This window comes from Quercus suber, unplaced genomic scaffold (genome assembly GCF_002906115.3).
Source record: "Quercus suber isolate HL8 unplaced genomic scaffold, Cork oak 2.0 scaffold_9, whole genome shotgun sequence".
NCBI lineage: Eukaryota > Viridiplantae > Streptophyta > Magnoliopsida > Fagales > Fagaceae > Quercus > Quercus suber.
The window spans coordinates 2,319,020-2,340,234 of NW_027069475.1; the positions used below are offsets into that span (position 1 = coordinate 2,319,020).

A 21,215-nucleotide genomic window follows, 5' to 3' on the forward strand; every position below is an offset into this window, starting at 1 on the left:
TCATTTGATATCAAATACCTTCTTGCGTGATACAAGTTGTGGATGTTATCTTTTGTTTTGCTCTTTTTCTTTTCTTCTTTCTTTTTTGATTTTACTTTTTTTTTCTAGGCATGATTGGTGATTGCCTTTTTATTTTTATTTTTTTGTCACTTTTTTTGTTTTAATTGGCCATCATTTTTTATTAAGAGCGTATGAGTAAATTTATACAAACTCTTTTTTTTTTTTTTTTCATCCCTTCACTTTTCTACCACCAACCAAATACAAATGAGGGAAACTAAAATATCTTCTATTCTCTCACTTTTTCATCTCCCCAACCATACGGTCAAACATGGGAGAGAAAACAGGTACTACTATAGACATATCAATTTTCACAACAATTAAATTGTTAAATTTTTATCAATTCTTATTGAATCTACCATTGACATCACTTTTTTACGTAACAATAATGACTTGTTAGTTTTAAGAACCTTATAATTTAACTGGTATCTCCAGATGTTTCCAAAAAAAAAAAGAATCTAGGGTATAGATTTCCCTCACTCCCAACGAGTTTGTGGGTGTAATTTTTTGTGGTATAGATTATTTTTAAGTTTATTCTAGAAACTCTACTATCACCCTTAATTATGAGAAAGCCACTGATAAGTAACAACTCGCATAAGAACACGGCCCACTTCACATAGGAGGGGGAAAAGTTCTAAAGACACAGAAAAATATATCATAAGGTTTTGGGAGTGCCCTTAACACCTATGTTGAGATGGAGAGGAGAGCTTTGATTGCTATCAACACTAAGGGGGACGACGGCAGCAACAACAACAAAAAAGAGGTAATGCTACCTGTGGGGCCCGTGGGCCTGATAACCACAGCCCATCGCATAGTAGGCCCAAGGCCAACGCCGAGGAGGACTGACCAGTCAAGGCTAAGTCAGACAAAGCCTCTTTTGTAACCCACGCCGAGAACCTGTTCGTCCTCGGCATTCTAAGGATAACTTTTGGGAGGGGACAAGCCTAGAGCCAGCTGTCACATTCGCACTTAATGCATTCACCTAACCCCTCGGGCCGCATTAATGGGGATATAACCCCTTAGCAGGGTAACGTTGATCAAAGTGAACCACTTGAGTACTGATAAGGCCTCTGATGGGACGGACGGCCAGAAGAAAGGCAAATGGATGATCAACAGATGGAATAAGGAGATAGGCAGATGAAAACTATATAAGAAAAGCAAGTAAAGTAAGAAGGGGGGAAAAAAGAAAGAAGAAAAGGGTCTCCTCAGCCACGGGCCGAGGAGCATCCCCCCATTTGTAAAGAAACTCTTAGTATTTTTTTTATAAAAGAAAGTTCATGCATGGTGATCGACGGCCAGCGCCTAAACCTTTAACCCACTCTCTATAAATTTATTGTTTGGGCTTGTTGGACTGAAAACCCATCCAAACTCAGGGTCAATCCAAACTGAGTCCCTACAATTGGCGCCGTCTGTGGGGAGGATTAGGGTGCTGGCCGACGCACCAGGCGAGTGTTCTAAGTATTCGTTTTACAGTAGGTTTAAAAAAAAATGGAAGATTTGACAGTGAAAAGAGAAATCTTGATATTATTATTTCATAAATAGAAAGAGTACATATTACAATCAGAGGCCCAGGTGGAGCCGCCCTAAGAGAAAACTAACCGGTGGGAAGTGTCAAGCCGTCCATTTATTGGTATAAAGAGAATAGGAGAGCTTGACAAGAGGCGGAGAAGGGGAAGGGCAATCATGTTTCCAGGCCACCAACAACTCCCTTCTCGGCCAGGCGGAGCTGGAACAAAGAGAGGAGCAGATGCAGGGGCTCCTGGATACCTTCCCCCATGATGTTCCCTCGATTCTCTCCGATCCTTATGAGTGTTGGCCGTTGGAGACGGCAACACTCGAGCACCGCCCATGAGGTGAATTCGCACATCTTCCTCGTCGGGGGTGTGCTCCGAGGAAAGACGTTAGGTTCTCTAACAACGCCCCTCTGGGACACCTCGAAGGGCGCCATCGGGGTTACGCCTAGACTCTGCCGCACCGAAAGCCCAGTGGGGGCTGCGGCCATACCGGTTTTTGTCAATCCCGATAACAGTTCCAGTGGGGTTGTTAAAAGGGTTTGGGAAGTTGGAAGAATGTGTTTTGTTCTGTTTGTGTTGAGAGGTCCATGGGTTGTGGAGAAACTATCTCGCCACCTTTTATAGGGGGTGGGGGTTAGTGAGAACTAATTCATGCAGAGTTCGAAAAGAGAATTATCAGCTGGGCTAATAATGAAGCTACCAATTTCCAAGGAGGCCATAGACCGTTGGACTCGTGTTAATTTACGAGGACATTAATGAAGGCGCGTTTCGCGCACCGAAGCGTCAAGCGCAGAACACGAACGGACAAAGGGCGCTTCATAAATGAAAAAGATGGGGCCTTGAGCTGGAGGCGAGATCAACGCCATGTGTAAAGATTATAATCTGACCCAAGGAGGAATCATCTCCAGTAAAGCAGTCCGAGGACAAACCTCTACTTACAGAAAAATAGAAGTGGTAGACAGAGCCAAGGTATTGCATGGTCCTCGGACCCAAGCCTATGGTAAAACTATACACACCATTGTACCTGGGTACTAGACAGAACCAAGGTCTTGCATGGTCCTCGGACCCAAACCTATGGGGAAACTAGATACTTACAGAAAAATAGAAGTGGTAGACAGAGCCAAGGTATTGCATGGTCCTCGGACCCAAGCCTATAGTAAAACTATACACACCATTATATCTGGGTACTAGACAGAACCAAGGTCTTGCATGGTCCTCGGACCCAAACCTATGGGGAAACTAGATACTTACAGAAAAATAGAAGTGGTAGACAGAACCAAGGTATTGCATGGTCCTCGGACCCAAACCTATGGTAAAACTACACACACCATTATACCTGGGTACTAGACAGAACCAAGGTCTTGCATGATCCTTAGACCCAAACCTATGGGGAAACTAGATACTTACAGAAAAATAGAAGTGGTAGACAGAGCCAAGGTATTGCATGGTCCTCGAACCCAAGCCTATGGTAAAACTATACACACCATTATATCTGGGTACTAGATAGAACCAAGGTCTTGCATGGTCCTCGGACCTTTGGGTCAAAAAATCCCCTTAACCCGACCCAACCCGACTCATGCACACCCCTAATGGCTTTATGCTCCTTGGCTTTCTTGGATTCAATCGAAGCAGGTACACAACGTGGCCTAATCAAACTATAGAGTTTTTGAGCTATTGGATTCAACCCAATAGATAGCAACCACTGCCACGATTCTCTCGAGAGAAGTTACTCAAGAGGAAAAAGATTACCTCTACTAATGCCTTCGTTGACGTGGATTTGGTTATTATGAATTTTCTGGGTTGATTTTTGTCTTTCTTGATTGTTGTGTTTGGTTGCCAAGAAAGAGCAAGAACAAACGGGGACTCTTTTTTGGTTTTTTTTTTTTTTTGGGGCCTGATGTGGATATATATATATATATATTTTTTTTTTTTTTAATTTTTGGGATGATTATAGTAAACTCACCTATGGTATGACTCATTTGCACTTTGCCTACCCGTGATTCAATCATTTACACTTTGCCCACTTGAGGTTAGTCCTGTTAGCCTTCCATAACCCCCCTCTCTGTTTGCCATTAGAAAAACACATTTTTAGGTAAAAACAAATATAACAAGAATAAAAAAGCTAAGGTTTTTCATTACTCATGAACTTCAATGAGAACAAAGTGGAAGAGCAAATCACTAATCAAATCGCTCAATGAAATTATTTTTAATCTATAACAATATCAACAATTTCACAACAACTCAAAATTTTGAACCAAATTTTACCTGAAGACCAACATCTCAAAACAACAAGCAACGATATCAATAAAGGGAGAGTGAGATAGAGATAAGCCAACAACTGAAGTGTGAGGTATAGAAAAATCCAGCAACATGTTTTGAGAGTGGGTTTGGTTTCTTATTGTTGTGGAAACCAAACAGTAAGAAACCAATACAACGGTGAGGAATACAAAGACTCGTCGTCGTCGATGTCGATGGAGGACTCGATTTTGTCGTGCGGTGTTGGATCCGGAGCGAGTTTGAGCGGTTCGCGGGAGAACGATGAGGAGCGAGATTGGGCTGACAGAGCGTTTGACGGATATTCTCGTGGACGAAGGGGACAGAGATATGTTGCTTTAGTGTAGCAATCGAGAGGACCGCGTTCTTCAATGGCTATAGGCTCTGGATTTGCAAGTGTTGGGAGCTTGTTGCGCTGATGAGAGGTTGAAGCCGTTGTTGAAGATGGACGCTTCGAATGGTGTCGCCGAAGATCACCTGCTGGCTCATTTGAGTCAAGTATGTTGTATAAATGCAAAGCACTAGAAGTTAAAATTGGGATGAGGAAAAAAAATGTCAAATAAGACGCCGAAGCGGGTAGAGCTTGCCAAAAATCATTACTCTCTCAAGGAAGGTTGTGTGTAAGAGGGGGACAGAGATTTGACAGCAAGTGAACTACAGAAGTTCAGATATGAAAATTCAGGTGACTCTCTGCATTTAAAATTTCAAACTTTTCTATTCTTGTTATATTTGTTTTCTAACGGCAAATGGAGAAGCAAGTTACAGAAGGCTAACGAGACTAACCTCAGATGGGCAAAATGTAAATGATTGAATCACAGGTAGGCAAAGTGAAAACGGACTATACCACAGGTGGGTTTACTGTAATTATCCCTTAATTTTTATTTAATGTAGAATTGCATTTTTAAATGATAAATAAAATTTTTATTATTATTTTAGTAGCCATGTAAGTGTTAACGGTGGGAACTAAATTAATTGCAAGTTCAAAATAACAGGGACTAAATTGACTGTTGCTAAAATGTATGGACCAAATTGACCGTGACTTCAAAATGTAGGAACCAAAATGGTATTTTTGCCTTAAAATTATTGTTGTTGCTGGTATTATTATTATGAGATTAAATTCAATAAGGACGAGATGTAAACCCTTTAGTTTACACCAGCCAATAAAAACATACTAATAAAATTAAAATAAAAAATAAATAAAAAATAAAAAACCTATTTCATGTTTTTCCTAAAATCTCACTCCCTCCTCAGCTCCTGCGTCTCCAGCCACAATCCTCGCTAGATCTCTATTTGCTGCCACACTACCTCACTGAACCTCCGTTTATCACTACACTACCTCACTGAACCTCCGTATGCTGCCACACTACCTCATGTTCCAAATACCATAAAACATACCAAATTATTAATTATTCAGAAAAGTGCAAATCTAGGAACACTAATCCTAATGCTATGGGAACACAAATTGTCTAATTATGGACAAAGAACATAAATTAAATTTTTATAATTGCGTGAGGCTTACATTCCTCAAAACAATTAGATTTACAGATTTCCTACAATTTCACTGACAATATCAAAGTAGCCAAAGCATTTTAAAGCATTGCCAAGAAGCAATTTTCTACCATATGTCAGGATTATCCTACCAGTTCAAATCTATCTTGTTTCAAGATTAAGTTTCATTTCATCATCTTTCCTTCCTAGCAATGAGTGCATGAACATACTGGGAAACGGAGGTCCAGTGAGGTAGTGCTTGAGATTGTAAAAAATAAAAATAAATAAATAAATAAATAAAAAAAGGCAAGAGCGACGTCGCAGTAAACTAGTGAGGCTCTCGTGCTAATCGGACTGTACGGAAACCCTAAATTAGAGTTTTGAAACTTTTTGTAGGTCACATATATATATATACATATATATAGAGTAATCTAAGAGATAGACGAAGAAAAAAAGAAAAGAGAAATGAGATATGGCTATACTTGATGATGAAACGGTATAAGTAAGAGTTGAGAAAGATGAAGGTTTTCCTTAGCAGCCATTCTGATTCTAGTAGTAGAGCAGTGAGTAGTAGGAGTAGAAGTAGGACTAGGAGTAGGAGTTAGAGTTCGTAAACTCCCTTCTCCTCCAAAAGTTCTTTGGGGTGGACCATGGTTCATGCTGTGTCTTTGTGTTTAGTTAAGAAAGAAGGAACAGTGAACACTAGCTTAGGGTCTTTTGGGCTTTGAGACTGGTGTGAAATTTTGTGAATCCCTTCATCCCTAGCCTTCTTTCTTTCTGTCTATTTTTACATTTTTGGGCTGTGGCCCAACATGACTTGAGTCTGACAGTAAATAGACCCGGTATTCATTTGTAAATAACTTATTTAGTTTTTTTCCTTTGTGACAAAAACGACCTGACATTTTGAGGAAAAACCATAGAATGAGATTTGCAAACAGTTAATTGTACCTGACTTTTTGACCAAAAATGTTAGAGTGGGGACGAGCAACAGTACCTATCTGGTTAAGCAATAAGCTAACCAAAGAAAAANCAACCTATGGGGAAACTAGATACTTACAGAAAAATAGAAGTGGTAGACAGAGCCAAGGTATTGCATGGTCCTCGGACCCAAGCCTATGGTAAAACTATACACACCATTATATCTGGGTACTAGACAGAACCAAGATCTTGCATGGTCCTCGGACCCAAACCTATGGGGAAACTAGATACTTACAGAAAAATAGAAGTGGTAGACAGAACCAAAGTATTGCATGGTCCTCGGACCCAAACCTATGGTAAAACTACACACACCATTATACCTGGGTACCAAATAGAACCAAGGTCTTGCATGGTCCTCGGACCCAAACCTATAGGAAAACTAGATACTTGCAGAAAGATAGAACCAAGGTCTTGCATGGTCCTCGGACCCAAACCTATGGGGAAACTAGATACTTGCAGAAAGACAGAACCAAGGTCTTGCATGGTCCTCGGACCCAAACCTATGGAAAACTAGATACTTATAGGTAAATGGAAGTACTAGACATAACCAAGGTATTGCATGGTCCTCGGACCCAAACCTATAGAAAACTAGATACTTATAGATAAATGGAAGTACTAGACATAACCAAAGTATTGCATGGTCCTCGGACCCAAACCTATGGAAAACTAGATACTTATAGAAAAATAGAAGTACTAGACATAACCAGGGTATTGCATGGTCCTCGGACTCGAACCCATGGAGAAGATAACTATCTGGAGAAAAACCAAAGCGTTACTTAGAGCCAAGCTATAATACGATCTTTAGATTTATATTTGAAGGATAACAGATGGTTTCATGAGGTTAACTCCATAATAGAATACGAATATTGAGCAGAGTACAATAGTAAAGCAAATAAAAGAAAACCTCATTAGTTAGAAGCAAAGTATTAAGTATTCAGTTCAAACAGAAAGTATACAACTCCCTTACAACGCCACTGAGGCAAGAAACAAAATGAGATAAAAGAGAAAATAAACAAATTTATCCTATGTCATATACTAGTCCCCTCAATTCAGTGGGCAAATTAAGTCAATAAGTAAATCAAAAGGTTTGGGCCAAGGCCTAAGGGCTTGGTTTCGAAAGGTCCGTCGGAGGACTTGCCACGTCTTAAGGTATTTCCTGACCCTCGGTTACAACTTCCCCCAACGCTCTCTAGGGCTCAACCTCCTCGGATGGTTGGTCAGTTAACGGTGCATCCTCGGCGGTCTTATCGTGACTTTCAACCAATGGTAATGAGGATCCCTCCTCAGGAGTAGCAGGTGCAACCTCGCGAATGGCAATAAGGTAATATACCCTGTCCTCCCTTCTAAGATCAGATGAGATATCAACCCCTGCTTGGTTGAGGGCTTCATGCCAGGTTTGAGAACAGTAATGCCTGCACATTGCAGGAACTTGAGCCCGAAGAGTGGCTTCAGTCTTAGCCACCCCATCTGCGAAAGCATCCTCCTCTGCCTTTTCCACAGAACGCTCAGCGTCTATTTTTGCAAATACCGCCTCGTCTTTGGCTCTCACAGCCTCGTCCCTGGCATACTCGGCAACACCTTTTTCATGGATTGCCTTGGTCAACTGTTCCTTCATATAGGTAATGTTCTCTTTGACAGTTTGTAATTGACCCTCAACGTCTTGCAAGCGATTAGTTTGATCCTCAGCTTACTTCCTGGCCACGGCTAGGTCAGAGACAGCAGTATCCCTGGCCTTCGTCATTTCTGTCAGATCATCGGTCGCCTTTTTTAGGTCGGCCTCAGATCTCTTAAGAGTATTGGCAGCCTCCAGGAACTTGTCGCGCTCTTGCGCTAAGGCATTGCTATGGTCATCGACCTCCTCGCCTAACCTGAAAAGGGACTGGATAGCCTGCCAATAAAAACAAGTAACTCCGTAAAGAGAAAGAAAGATACTAAGCGTCAAACTTTGAATAAAGTAAATAGGTGCTAAAGGACCCACCATGCCTAGATACTTCTTAAGGTCGAGGACAACCTCTGACCCACTCATTTTCTCTAACTCGGCCATGTCATGGGAAGAAGAAGAGATTTCTCCAGGGCCTCGGCTACGAGCCCCCTCAGCTCCTTGAGACTCCTGCACGAAGCGTTATCCATCAGGGGCTGATCATGGAGCATGGCCGCGGGCACCAGGCTTGATCGGACTGCTGGGTGGCCTTCTTACCCTTCTGTTGACCACCAGTTTCAGTTGCTTCGGAGGCCTGCGAAACCCACCCTCCTCGGACGGGAGTGGGATTTGCTCCCATCCATTGGCTTCTTACCCTTGGAAAGTCTCTTCCTTTTCGGTCGTGAGACTCGGTCTGAGGGTTGATACTGTGGGGGCAGAGGACGACCTGGTTTGCTAGTTAAAATCGGGGCGGAGGTGCTGGGGGCTGGGCTGCGACTCTCTGGTACACCCTTCTTGGAACCGCCTTCGAGCAAGTCAAGAAGATTGGTTTGGGGCTGTCTTTTTAGACCCATCTCAGCTTGAGTATCAACTCTTAGGGACTGGAGATCGGCTTCGGATGAATGAGGGTCTCCCAGGTCACCAGGGGGATCCTCGGACTGATCAGCTAGGTCAAACACACTATATTCGTCCTCGGAGGAACTCAGTTCAACCACCTCCCTTGCCTTTAAGCAATAAGCTAACCAAAGAAAAAAAAAAAGGCTTCTTTTTTGTGGGACTCACAAAAAAATAAACAAAAACAAAAAGATCCCTTATATTAGCTTATAATTGCATCACAAATGCAGACCCAATCAAGTCAAATATTAAAAAGTTCTGAACTTAATCATTTTATTTTATTTTATTTTAAATATGAGATGGGTTTGGGCTCATATTAATAATTTATTTGTTGGGATTTGTATCTAAACACATTCTTGAATTAATAAAAGTGTTTTATTTTATGTGAATTATATTAACATTAGACATCATTCATTTGATGAATAGTTTATGAGATGATTGTATGCAATTTAAGTATGGAATGTGATTTGCCTATAGAAGATATAAATTTCAATTAATTATAAACTCATAAATCTTAGTTTATAGTGTGCGATGAAATTGGACATTTCATCTTTTCAGTTTATGACATATCAATAATAATGATTGTCTTAATCATAAAAGTGAAGATTTCTGATTGATATATTGGTGTATTTGGAATACATTGAACCAAACCACTATACATCAATCTTCTATAACTACTATCACTTGAACAAATAATTAAATGAGAGGTGTACATTAATAATTTAGGTAAAGGTTGAGACTTTGTAAATTGTAATTAAAAAAAAAGGAATTGACATATAATTTAGTTCTTAGGAGTTTACAGACGTTAGTATTTTTGACAACGCCACTGAGGCAAGAAACAAAATGAGATAAAAGAGAAAATAAACAAATTTATCCTATATCATATACTAGTCCCCTCAATTCAGTGGGCAAATTAAGTCAATAAATAAATCAAAAGGTTTGGGCCAAGGCCTAAGGGCTTGGTTTCAAAAGGTCTGTCGGAGGACTTGCCACGTCTTAAGGTATTTCCTGACCCTCGGTTACAACTTCCCCCAACGCTCTCTGGGGCTTAACCTCCTCGGATGGTTGGTCAGTTAACGGTGCATCCTCGGCGGTCTTATCGTGACTTTCAACCGATGGTAATGAGGATCCCTCCTCAGGAGCAGCAGGTGCAACCTCACGAATGGCAATAGGGTAATATACCCTGTCCTCCCTTCTAAGATCAGATGAGATATCAACCCCTGCTTGGTTGAAGGCTTCATGCCAGGTTTGAGAACAGTAATGCCTGCACACTGCAGGAACTTGAGCCCGAAGAGTGGCTTCAGTCTTACCACCCCATCTGCGAAAGCATCCTCCTCTGCCTTTTCCACAGAACGCTCAGCGTCTATTTTCACAAATACCGCCTCGTCTTTGGCTCTCACAGCCTCGTCCCTGGCATACTCGGCAACACCTTTTTCATGGATTGCCTTGGTCAACTGTTCCTTCACATAGGTAATGTTCTCTTTGACAGTTTGTAATTGGCCCTCAACGTCTTGCAAGCGATTAGTTTGATCCTCAGCTTGCTTCCTGGCCACAGCTAGGTCAGAGACAGCAGTATACCTGGCCTTCGTCATTTCTGTCAGATCATCGGTCGCCTTTTTTAGGTCGGCCTCAGATCTCTTAAGAGTATTGGCAGCCTCCAGGAACTTGTCGCGCTCTTGCGCTAAGGCATTGCTATGGTCATCGACCTCCTCGCCTAACCTGAAAAGGGACTGGATAGCCTGCCAATAAAAACAAGTAACTCCGTAAAGAGAAAGAAAGATACTAAGCGTCAAACTTTGAATAAAGTAAATAGGTGCTAAAGGACCCACCATGCCTAGATACTTCTTAAGGTCGAGGACAACCTCTGACCCACTCATTTTCTCTAACTCGGCCATGTCAGTGGGAAGAAGAAGAGATTTCTCCAGGGCCTCGGCTACGAGAGCCCCCTCAGCTCCTTGAGACTCCTGCACCGAAGCGTTATCCATCAGGGGCTGATCATGGAGCATGGCCGCGGGCAGCCAGGCTTGAGCCTCGGACTGCTGGGTGGCCTTCTTACCCTTCTGTTGACCACCGAGTTTCAGTTGCTTCGGAGGCCTGCGAAACCCACCCTCCTCGGACGGGGAGTGGGATTTGCTCCCATCCATTGGCTTCTTACCCTTGGAAAGTCTCTTCCTTTTCAGGTCGTGAGACTCGGTCTGAGGGTCTGATACTGTGGGGGCAGAGGACGACCTGGTTTGCATAGTTAAAATCGAGGGCGGAGGTGCTGGGGGCTAGGGCTGCGACTCCTCTGGTACACCCTTCTTGGAACCGCCTTCGAGCAAGTCAAGAAGATTGGTTTGGGGCTGTCTTTTTAGACCCATCTCAGCTTGAGTATCAACTCTTAGGGACTGGAGATCGGCTTCGGATGAATGAGGGTCTCCCAGGTCACCAGGGGGATCCTCGGACTGATCAGCTAGGTCAAACACACTATATTCGTCCTCGGAGGAACTCAGTTCAACCACCTCCCTTGCCTTCTTAGATAATCCTGCCTCGGCTACCGTTACTTGCTAAGATGAAGAGGGAACTGATAGCGGAATGCCTTCAGGTATATAAGATCCCTCAGTAAATGTAAAACCGTCCTCCACCACGGTAATCTGTGTAAGCCGAGGATCACGAGCTCTAATTACATGCTTCGGGACTGGGAATGATTTCTGAGCCGGGTCGCACCCGAGGATTTGATGAGCAACTCTGACCTGGTTGTCAGTTTCGTTCAGGAAAAGGTCCGACCTAAGAACAGTAAGTCCGCTTTGTTAACAAGGTGGAAATGACGTGCAAAGGCATGCGGATCTGCGAAAAGAAGAATGAAACTCCTATGGTTACTTAACCAAATTGAATATGCAGTCATAAAACTTGAAAATACTGAAACCTAGATTGTCTTTTACTTCGGATGCCCTACCTGGCTCCCCCTCTACTGTTGGGCAGTGAAAACCGTTGTGCCACTCCCCCGACACTATGAGGAAGTCTTGGGTCAACCCCTTATTAGAATCAGGAAGACACTGGATGAGACGAACCCTATCGTCCCTTGTCTTCATATAGTACGTCTTACCCCTCAGGTGGTGAAGGTTGTAGCACCAGTTCACATCGTGGTGAGTTAGTCTCAGCCCCATTTTCTCATTCAGGGTATCTACACATCCTAATATCCTAAATACATTCACGGCACACTGAGTAGGAGGCAGGCGAAAATGCCTAACGTAATTGAGGGTCACTGACCTCATAGGGATTCTCATCCCTCCCTCTACGAAAGCAACTATCGGGATCACGACTTCACCCTCTCTCCCCTTAAGATACCACTCCCCTTCTTCACAGTACTTCAAACTCACATTATTGGGTATTCCATAGTCGACAATGAATTTGTTCATCATCTCGTCGGACTCGACCAACTTCTTAAACTTACCCATTCCCCAAAGACAACTAAAAGTTCTAAAAGAAGAAAAGAAGGAGTAAAATCAAGGAAATTTGGGGCCGCTAGAAAAAGAAGACTTACAGAAGTATGACGATACTCTTCAGATAGTGTACAAGTCGAACCAGATTCAAATCATACGCGTCAATAATTGTAAGCGCAAAAATGATGAAACCAGGCAGTTCAAACAGGTACTTATACTCCCCCTTAGGTTTCCCAAATGTAACCACTTGCTCATAAAAGCAAAAGATCATGCCGTTGAAAGTGAGAAACGTGGTGCCGCCAAAATTTAATGCGGGCACCCATTAAGTCTTGAAACGCTAAAAACGCGTATCGGGCAGTCAAAAAGCCGCCAGCATCAACACAAACCGAAGTGGGGCGGCTCGTCTAGAGGGCCCGCAGGTATCAAAACCCTCCTCCCCGTCCGAAGGAACGTGCAGTAGGGTTTTGAGGGGCTATTGTGGGGCCCGTGGGCCTGATAACCACAGCCCATCACATAGTAGGCCCAAGGCCAACGCCGAGGAGGACTGACCAGCCAAGGCTAAGTCAGACAAAGCCTCTTTTGTAGCCCACGCCGAGAACCTGTTCGTCCTCGGCATTCTAAAGATAACTTTTGGGAGAGGACAAGCCTAGAGCCAGCTGTCACATTCGCACTTAATGCATTCACCTAACCCCTCTGGCCGCATTAATGGGGATATAACCCCTTGGCAGGGCAACGTTGATCAGAGTGAACCACTTGAGTACTGATAAGGCCTCTGATGGGACGGACGGCCAGAAGAAAGGCAAATGGATGATCAACAGATGGAATAAGGAGATAGGCAGATGAAAACTATATAAGAAAAGCAAGTAAAGTAAGAGGGGGGGAAAAAGAAAGAAGAAAAGGGTCTCCTCGGCCACGGGCCGAGGAGCATCCTCCCATTTGTAAAGAAACTCTTAGTATTTTTTTTATAAAAGAAAGTTCATGCATGGTGATTGACGGCCAGCGCCTAAACCTTTAACTCACTCTCTATAAATTTATTGTTTGGGCTTGTTGGGCTGAAAACCCATCCAAACTCAGGGTCAATCCAAACTGAGTCCCTACACTACCGTCATAACAATTTTTACAATAGTTAAATCGAAGAAAAAAAAAAGAGTTTTCATATGAATTTTGAATCCACCACTTATATTACTTTTTTACTTAATAATAACAACTTGTGGGTGCCAAGAGCCTTGTAATTAAACTAATAACTTTTAGTATTTTCAACAAAAACTTCTAATATTAAAATCCCCCATCCAAACTAAAAACAGAAAAATAGAATAAAATAAAATAAAATATTGGTAAAACTTTTTGTGGTCTAGAATTATTTTAAGAGAAAAATCATAAAATGTACCCGAACCATCTTTTTTAATGGGCCAACAGACATTGCAATAATTGTATATAAGCCATTAAACGAAATATGCTTCCGTTACTTAATGAGATAATGCTACCATCATAACAATTTTTACAACAATTAAATCAAAAAAAAAAAAAAAAAGTTTTCATATGAATTTTGAATCCACCACTTACATTACTTTTTTACTTAATAATAACAACTTGTGGGTGCCAAGAGCCTTGTAATTAAACTAATACCTTTTAGTATTTTCAACAAAAACTTCTAATATTAAAATCCCCCATCCAAACTAAAAACAAAAATAAAATAAAATAAAATATTGGTAAAACTTGTTGTGATTTAGAATTATTTTAAGAGAAAAATCATAAAATGTACCTTTTTTGAGTGGGCCAACAGACATTACAATTATTGTATATAAGCCATTAAACGGAATATGCTTCCATTAATTAATGAGGTAATGCTACCGTCGTAACAATTTTTACAACTGTTAAATCGAAAAAAAAAAAAAGAAAAAGAATTTTCATATGAATTTTGAATCCATCACGTATATTACTTTTTTACTTAATAATAACAACTTGTGGGTGTCAAGAGCCTTGTAATTAAACTAATACCTTTTAGTATTTTCAACAAAAACTTTTAATATTAAAACCCCCCATCCAAACTAAAAACAAAAAAATAGAATAAAATAAAATAAAATATTGGTAAAACTTTTTGTGGTCTAGAATTATTTTAAGAGAAAAATCATAAAATGTACCTGAACCATCTTTTTGAGTGGGTCAACAGACATTGCAATAATTGTATATAAGCCATTAAACGAAATATGTTTCCGTTACTTAATTATTCAGCATTTTGACAACAACGACGACAACAACAACAACAATTTTTCATATGAGTAAAAAAAAAAAAAAAGAGTTTTCATATGAATTTTGAATCTACCACTTACATTACTTTTTTATTTAATAATAACAACTTATGGGTGCCAAGGGCCTTGTAATTAAACTAATACCTTTTAGTATTTTCAACAAAAACTTCTATTATAAAATCTTCCATCCAAACTAAAAACAGAAAAATAAAATAAAATATTGGTAAAACTTTTTGTGGTCTAGAATTATTTTAAGAGAAAAATCATAAAATGTACCTGAATCATCTTTTTGAGTGGGCCAACAAACATTGCAATAATTGTATATAAGCCACAAAAACTTTGTTCTTATGGAATATTCATCACGCTAAGGGTGCAGTGGTAATTTGCCTCATTGTTGAATAATCAAATTGTGTACGCAATCCTATATGGTGCATGTGGCCAAATTAGATATTCGTGTCATCTGGTCTTCTGATTATGGTACGCCCATCAAACGGCTAATATTGAAGCATTTTGCCTATAAAATGGCAGTACGGCGCAAAGCTCGAAAAGCTATCACAATTCTGAAACCCAAGTATTTGATTCTTTTGAGAATACTACGCTTAAAAATTGTCTCCATGGGTTCAGAAGAAACCCCAAAACCCCATGCAGTTTTTCTCCCATACCCATCACAAGGCCATGTAACACCCATGATGCGACTAGCCAAGCTCGTTCACTCAAGGGGCTTTCATATAACCTTTGTTAACACTGAGTTCAACCACAGACGCTTAATCAGGTCCAAAGGACTTGACTACGTAAAGGGCCTGCCTGATTTCCGATTTGAAACAATACCAGACGGGTTGCCACCGTCTGATCGTGATGCAACCCAAGATATCCCAGCACTATGTGATTCCACAAGAAAGAATTGTTTGGCCCCATTTAAAGAGCTAGTGCTTAAGCTCAACTCATCCGAGTCTGAAGTGCCTTTGGTTACTTGCATAATTTCTGATGGCTTCATGAGTTTTGCTATTAAAGCTGGTGAAGAATTAGGCATCTCGGAGGTTCAATTTTGGACTGCCTCTGCTTGTGGCTTCATGGGATATCTCTACTTCACTGAACTCATCAAAAGAGGCATTATTCCATTTAAAGGTACTTGACTACTGTGTCTACTTTTTTTTCCCAGGCTTGCATGGTACTGTGGCGGTGATGAGTGTATATTAATACGAATACATATCATTTGTATTATTTTTACTTCACTTATTATAATCTGTCATGTATTATATTTTATATTTTTTTTATAAAATAACTAAAATTTAAAATAGAAAAAAAAAATCCACATACATGACAAGTTATAATTTGTGTAGTATAAAGCGAAATATAAAAAGTGGTATAAAATATTTGAATTTAGTATATATGAGTTATGATTCTAAGTTTTTTTTTTTTTTTTTTAATTTCTTCATATATTTTATAAGTATGAATGGCCCAAAGAAGATACATGAACTTTCTCACGTTCATAAATTTCACATTTCACATTTAAATGGCTTGGTATTTGATAGACTTGACAAATGGATCATAGCTTAGGTCGAGTTAAAAATGGGTTATCTTAAATATGTTGTGGATCGGGTCAAGTGAGTTATGGGTTAATGGTTTGATCAAATTATTGGCCAGGCCGTATTTTTTCCCATGTAAAATAATAATAATAACAACATATGATCATATCGTTGTTGTTGTTTTTTCTTTTTTCTTTTTTCTTTTTTTTTTCTTTTTTCCTGTCAATACAAATAAGAGAACAACTAACAAAATGCTCAAAAATAAAAGTTAAATAATGCACAAATTCTTAAGTTTACTTTATACAATCTAAAAAGTTCACTAATAGTATCATTACCATATATAAAAGAACAAAAGAAAATACTAAATGTCATGGATGATGGACCACATCAAGTTATTAACCTACTCGGGGGCACATGTTCCTATTGTACGTATGTAAAATAACAGTAATAAAGTTAAATTAGCTAGAATGATAATTAAATTTTAAATTTAAAAAAAAAAAACAAAAACAAAAACAAAAACAGAAAACAAAAAGCTTTAAGAATAACACATAACATATTAGGTAAAGGAATGAGTAAATATTTTATATGAATTGCACCTCAATCAACTTAATATTAGTAGTAGATCTAATACTGGAAATCTTCATACTTGAGGTTTGAGATATGAGAGTGAGGCTGGGAAGTAGAGACAAAGACAATAACATTCCAAATTATTAGGTTTAGATTTAAGGTTTGTTTTTAATAATGATGTGGCGTACTAAACTGTTAGGCTAGCCTGCGAAAGAAATCACACTGTGAATGTGATGTGAATACTGTGAATTTTCAATTGTGAATTGTCTCATTTGGCTATTTGATACATTCTTTTTTTTGAAAAAATTAAAATTAAAATTAAAAAGCAGGTCACCCCATTTTACCCTAAGGTAAGTTGATTTGAACTCATTTTTACTTCAAGTAAAAACTCAAGTTAGACCGGGTATTTTCCTTCGGGTTGACTAGTCTTCACTTTTACACTTGTGTCATTTACTTCAAACCATTAAATGAATTTATTTCAAATGGAGATGATCCTCTCTTTTTTTAGATGGTTAAAAATAATTTTGTTTTTGAGCCTGTAACTCGAACCCATTTTTCTAGAAACATCATCCATCCAGATTTGGGGAGATCAAGATACCATTCTACCTACAAGTATGGTCGTAAATGGAGATGACACTAATACCAAAGTAACCTGCATAAATTTGATTGCAAATTAAAACACATGGCGCCTCTGTCCTTTTCTTCTTCTTCTTCTTTTTTACTTTTCTTTTACTATATTTTGTTATTTTGGTTGCAAGTCTACATAGGAATTGAAATACAAGTTTGTTCCAATTAAATCATTTGGTAAAGTCTCATATCCTTGAAAAATTGGGATCTTAGTTTGATGCTAAAAGCAATCACCATGAATCAGATGCCTAAGATTAAAATCATATAGTAAAATTATTATTAAATAAAAAAATAAAAATAAAAAACTTTACTCAATTGGTGAAATCTCATGTTGTTGAACAATGGACCTGAATTTGAACCTTAACTACACAAAAAACTAATGTCTTAACCTAAAAGTAAGACCTGAGCAATTATTATGAAGCAAATGCTTAAGTTTCAAATCCTAAAGTAATTATAAATTAAAAAAATAAACTTACTCTTATAAAAATTATAAAGTAATTATCAACGTTTTTGCAATAGCCAAACAAGAGTGAGATCTCAATCAAGATTTTCCTATAATTTATTAATCAATTAATTGGATATTTTGGTTATATTTTCTAATATGTTAGTCAATAAAACTAAGGTCTTGGTCAATATTTTTCTCAAAAAAAAAAAAAAAAAAATGATGATCTTGGTCAATATAAGAGACTTAAATTTCATAAGATGGTTATTATTGCAATATCATTTTCACATGTGATCACAATTAATATTATTTTTATTGTATATCAATCACAACTTACCACATTAATAATTGTAAAATTTGTTGTGCCTTTAGACTTATAGTAAATTCTTCTTATATTGTCAAAAGTCTAGTAGTTCAATGCCTAATGTAACTATGAAATTATACACCCAAAATAAAATTTTTAATATCTACTCACTCCAATCGCATCAAATTCATTTCACTGGTGACCAAAAAAAAAATTTGTTTCGAAGTGCTTTTACCGACACTAATGGTTTGTTTGAAACAAAGGGACAGAAAGAGGGGAGGTCCATCCAAACATAGGGTAAGTTTTGTTTTGTTTTTTTTTTTTTTTGGTTAGGTAAGTTTTAAAATGAAAGACAAAAAGCAATCCTATTAGGGTTAAAATACCGTCCAAAAAATCCAACTTTTTGTTAATTATTGACTTAGCACATATCTGGTAAAGTTACTTTTCAATGTCATCATATCGTGTTGGGCCCAATTTCTTCTGGTTATGTGAATTGTAAGGGCGAAAAAAGTTTATATTATGGGCTGTATGAGAAATCATATGATGGCGAGACATAGCCGCTAAATAAATAGTTCATTGCCGGAAATAAAATAAAAGAAGTCTAGTTTTGGTCTAAAAAAAAGGCTGGGGAATTGTAAAAGTAAAACACAGTTATGAGACTCTTTGTCAAGCTAACATCTGATAATTGTTGTGTAGCACTGTAGCTCAGACATATGAAGGAATCGCATGGACACCTAGCCTTGTCCCATTTGCTAGTCACTCAAATATGTCTTTATGAGAATGAGCATTGTAATTTCTGACTTTGTATGTGATCTAAATTTATCTTTTTCTCCAAGAGTGATGAGTCATTCAAACACATGAAAAGTGATTAACATGATTACTATTGTGAAAATTTGTATTTGGGAGTCTGGGACATGCAATATTAACATGATTTCTAATTGTAAAAATTGAAATATTTAGCTTGCACTGTGACAACTTTTCCTAAAATTTAAGCAAAATGTATTTTCAATGTTTACAGATGAAAGCTTTAAATATGATGGCACTCTTGAGACACCAATTAGTTGGATACCAGGAATGAAAAACATCAGGTTTATGGACCTCCCCAGCTTCGTTAGAACCACTAACATTACTGAAATATTGTTCGACTATACGGGATCAGAAGCACGAAATTGCTTGAATTCTTCGGCGATCATCTTCAACACATTTGATGAGTTAGAACATGATGTCCTAGAAGAAATTACAGTGAAATTCCCTCAAATTTACAATATAGGTCCACTTTCCTTGCTAGAACAGCATTTACAAGAGAGCCAATTCATATCTATAAGTTCAAGCTTATGGAAAGAAGACTCAAAATGTCTCCAATGGCTTGATAAAAGGGAACCCAACTCAGTTGTGTACGTAAATTATGGCAGCATGACCACAATCACAGAACAACATTTTAATGAATTTGCATGGGGACTTGCAAATAGCAAGCACAATTTTTTGTGGATAGTTAGGCCTGATGTGGTAATGGGAGATTTAATAAAATTGCCTGAAGGATTTTCTGAGGAGACTAAGGATAGGGGATTGCTAACAAGTTGGTGCCCCCAAGATAAAGTGCTAGCACACCCATCTATAGGGGTTTACCTAACACATTGTGGTTGGAATTCAATGTTAGAAAGTGTATGTGCCGGTGTGCCTATTATTTGCTGGCCTTTCTTTGCTGAGCAACAAACAAATTGTCGGTATGCTTGTACCACTTGGGAGATTGGTGTGGAGGTTAACGAGGATGTTAAACGTGATGAGATTGAAGTACTTGTTAAGGAAATGATGGAAGGGGAAAAGGGGAAGGCCGCGAGGCAAAAGGCTAACGAATGGAAGAAAAAAGCAGTGGAAGCAACTGATATTGGAGGAGCATCATACAAGAATTTTGAAAGATTAATTAAGGAGGCTCTCCTCATTGGTGAGTAAATGGTAAAACTATCCTGTGAAAATCTTAGGCTATTGTGTTTACATAGTAGACCAAGATTCAAATAATGATAAATTGTAATCAGTTTATTTACTTTCATCTGGTTGATTTCAAAAAAATTTCTTATATATTCAAGAAGTTCCCTGTAAATTCAAGAATTTGCGACTAGTTATAATAATATACAAACCCTTTCATGCTTTTGCTATACGTCGAGCTTGTTAGTATCCTGCAATGCTAAAAGGTGAAGATGAAACAATTGCATTATTTATGGGGAACAAGTCCTCAGGGTAGCTGTGAAGCTTATGGTGAGATGATATTATAATTATAACCATTAATGTTCTTATTGATCAACAAATCACCATCTTGATTATAGTCTCGATACTATTATCAAGCCATCAATACTAATTCTCTGCTACATTAATTTTCCAAAGTGGACCCTCAACAAAGGCCCACAAGGGCCCAAGTCAAAAACCCAAACCAGCGTTTCTGTTTTTACATGAGGAAATAAACCTAGTCATATGCCTTGAATTGTCTATGTGGTAGAACGGGAGGGGATGAGGATCCAACATTGACAAGACTGAACAACCTCAAAATCTATGGCAAATGACCAATATGACCATCGTTCATTCAAAAAACATTATTTTGGAAAGTGAGTAAAATGGCTTGATCCATAGCCAAAGCTTGCAAAGGCCCAAGGAGATAAGATTGGTAAGAAGATGGGAAGATATGATATTGTACCATTTTGTCTATTGTGCTTGCAAGGGAAACACATATGTCCCAAAAAAGATAAAATAAAATAAAAAAGGAAAGGAGAGCTAGTACAAGATGCAAGTCAAGCCTATTTCATCACAATCTTGAATTGATTAGCGACTAAGTGTCCATTTGAGAACAATTTATCTAATTTTTTGTTTAAAGTGTATTAAAGTATATTTGTACTTTGAAAAATTGAAAACATATGAAAAAAAATGAGGTTTTAAAAAGTTGTATAAAAGCTAAGCTTATAATTGATACCAAGCATATACTAAATTGGCTCCTTCACTTGGCCTTTGTTGGGATATGGCATCGGGCTATTTTGGATAGGATTCCAAACCTCTTAGATTTGATTGGTCCTAGTTGGGCAGCAAGTCTACAAGAGTTGGGATCACATAAGTTCCCTTATGGCAATGAGCAACTACTCTATTATACCTTTTTTGCAAAAAGAGAAGTATTGACTAATCCATGTCATTTCATTCACATAACATATAATTTTTTTGCGTCATATTAATACTTTTAAACCAATGGTTAAT

At 38.6% G+C, this 21,215-nt stretch overlaps 1 protein-coding gene across 1 annotated transcript; it reads left to right on the forward strand.

Annotated features, from left to right (window-relative positions):
* The first annotated feature begins 15,005 nt into the window (after positions 1–15,005).
* LOC112039595 (linamarin synthase 2) lies at positions 15,006–20,136 on the forward strand. The gene is made up of 2 exons (XM_024072484.2): positions 15,006–15,640; positions 19,000–20,136. Exons 1-2 carry the CDS (start codon positions 15,037–15,039, stop codon positions 19,929–19,931), a joined length of 1,536 nt encoding a protein of 511 aa, XP_023928252.2. The 5' UTR covers positions 15,006–15,036; the 3' UTR covers positions 19,932–20,136.
* Positions 20,137–21,215: the final 1,079 nt, after the last annotated feature.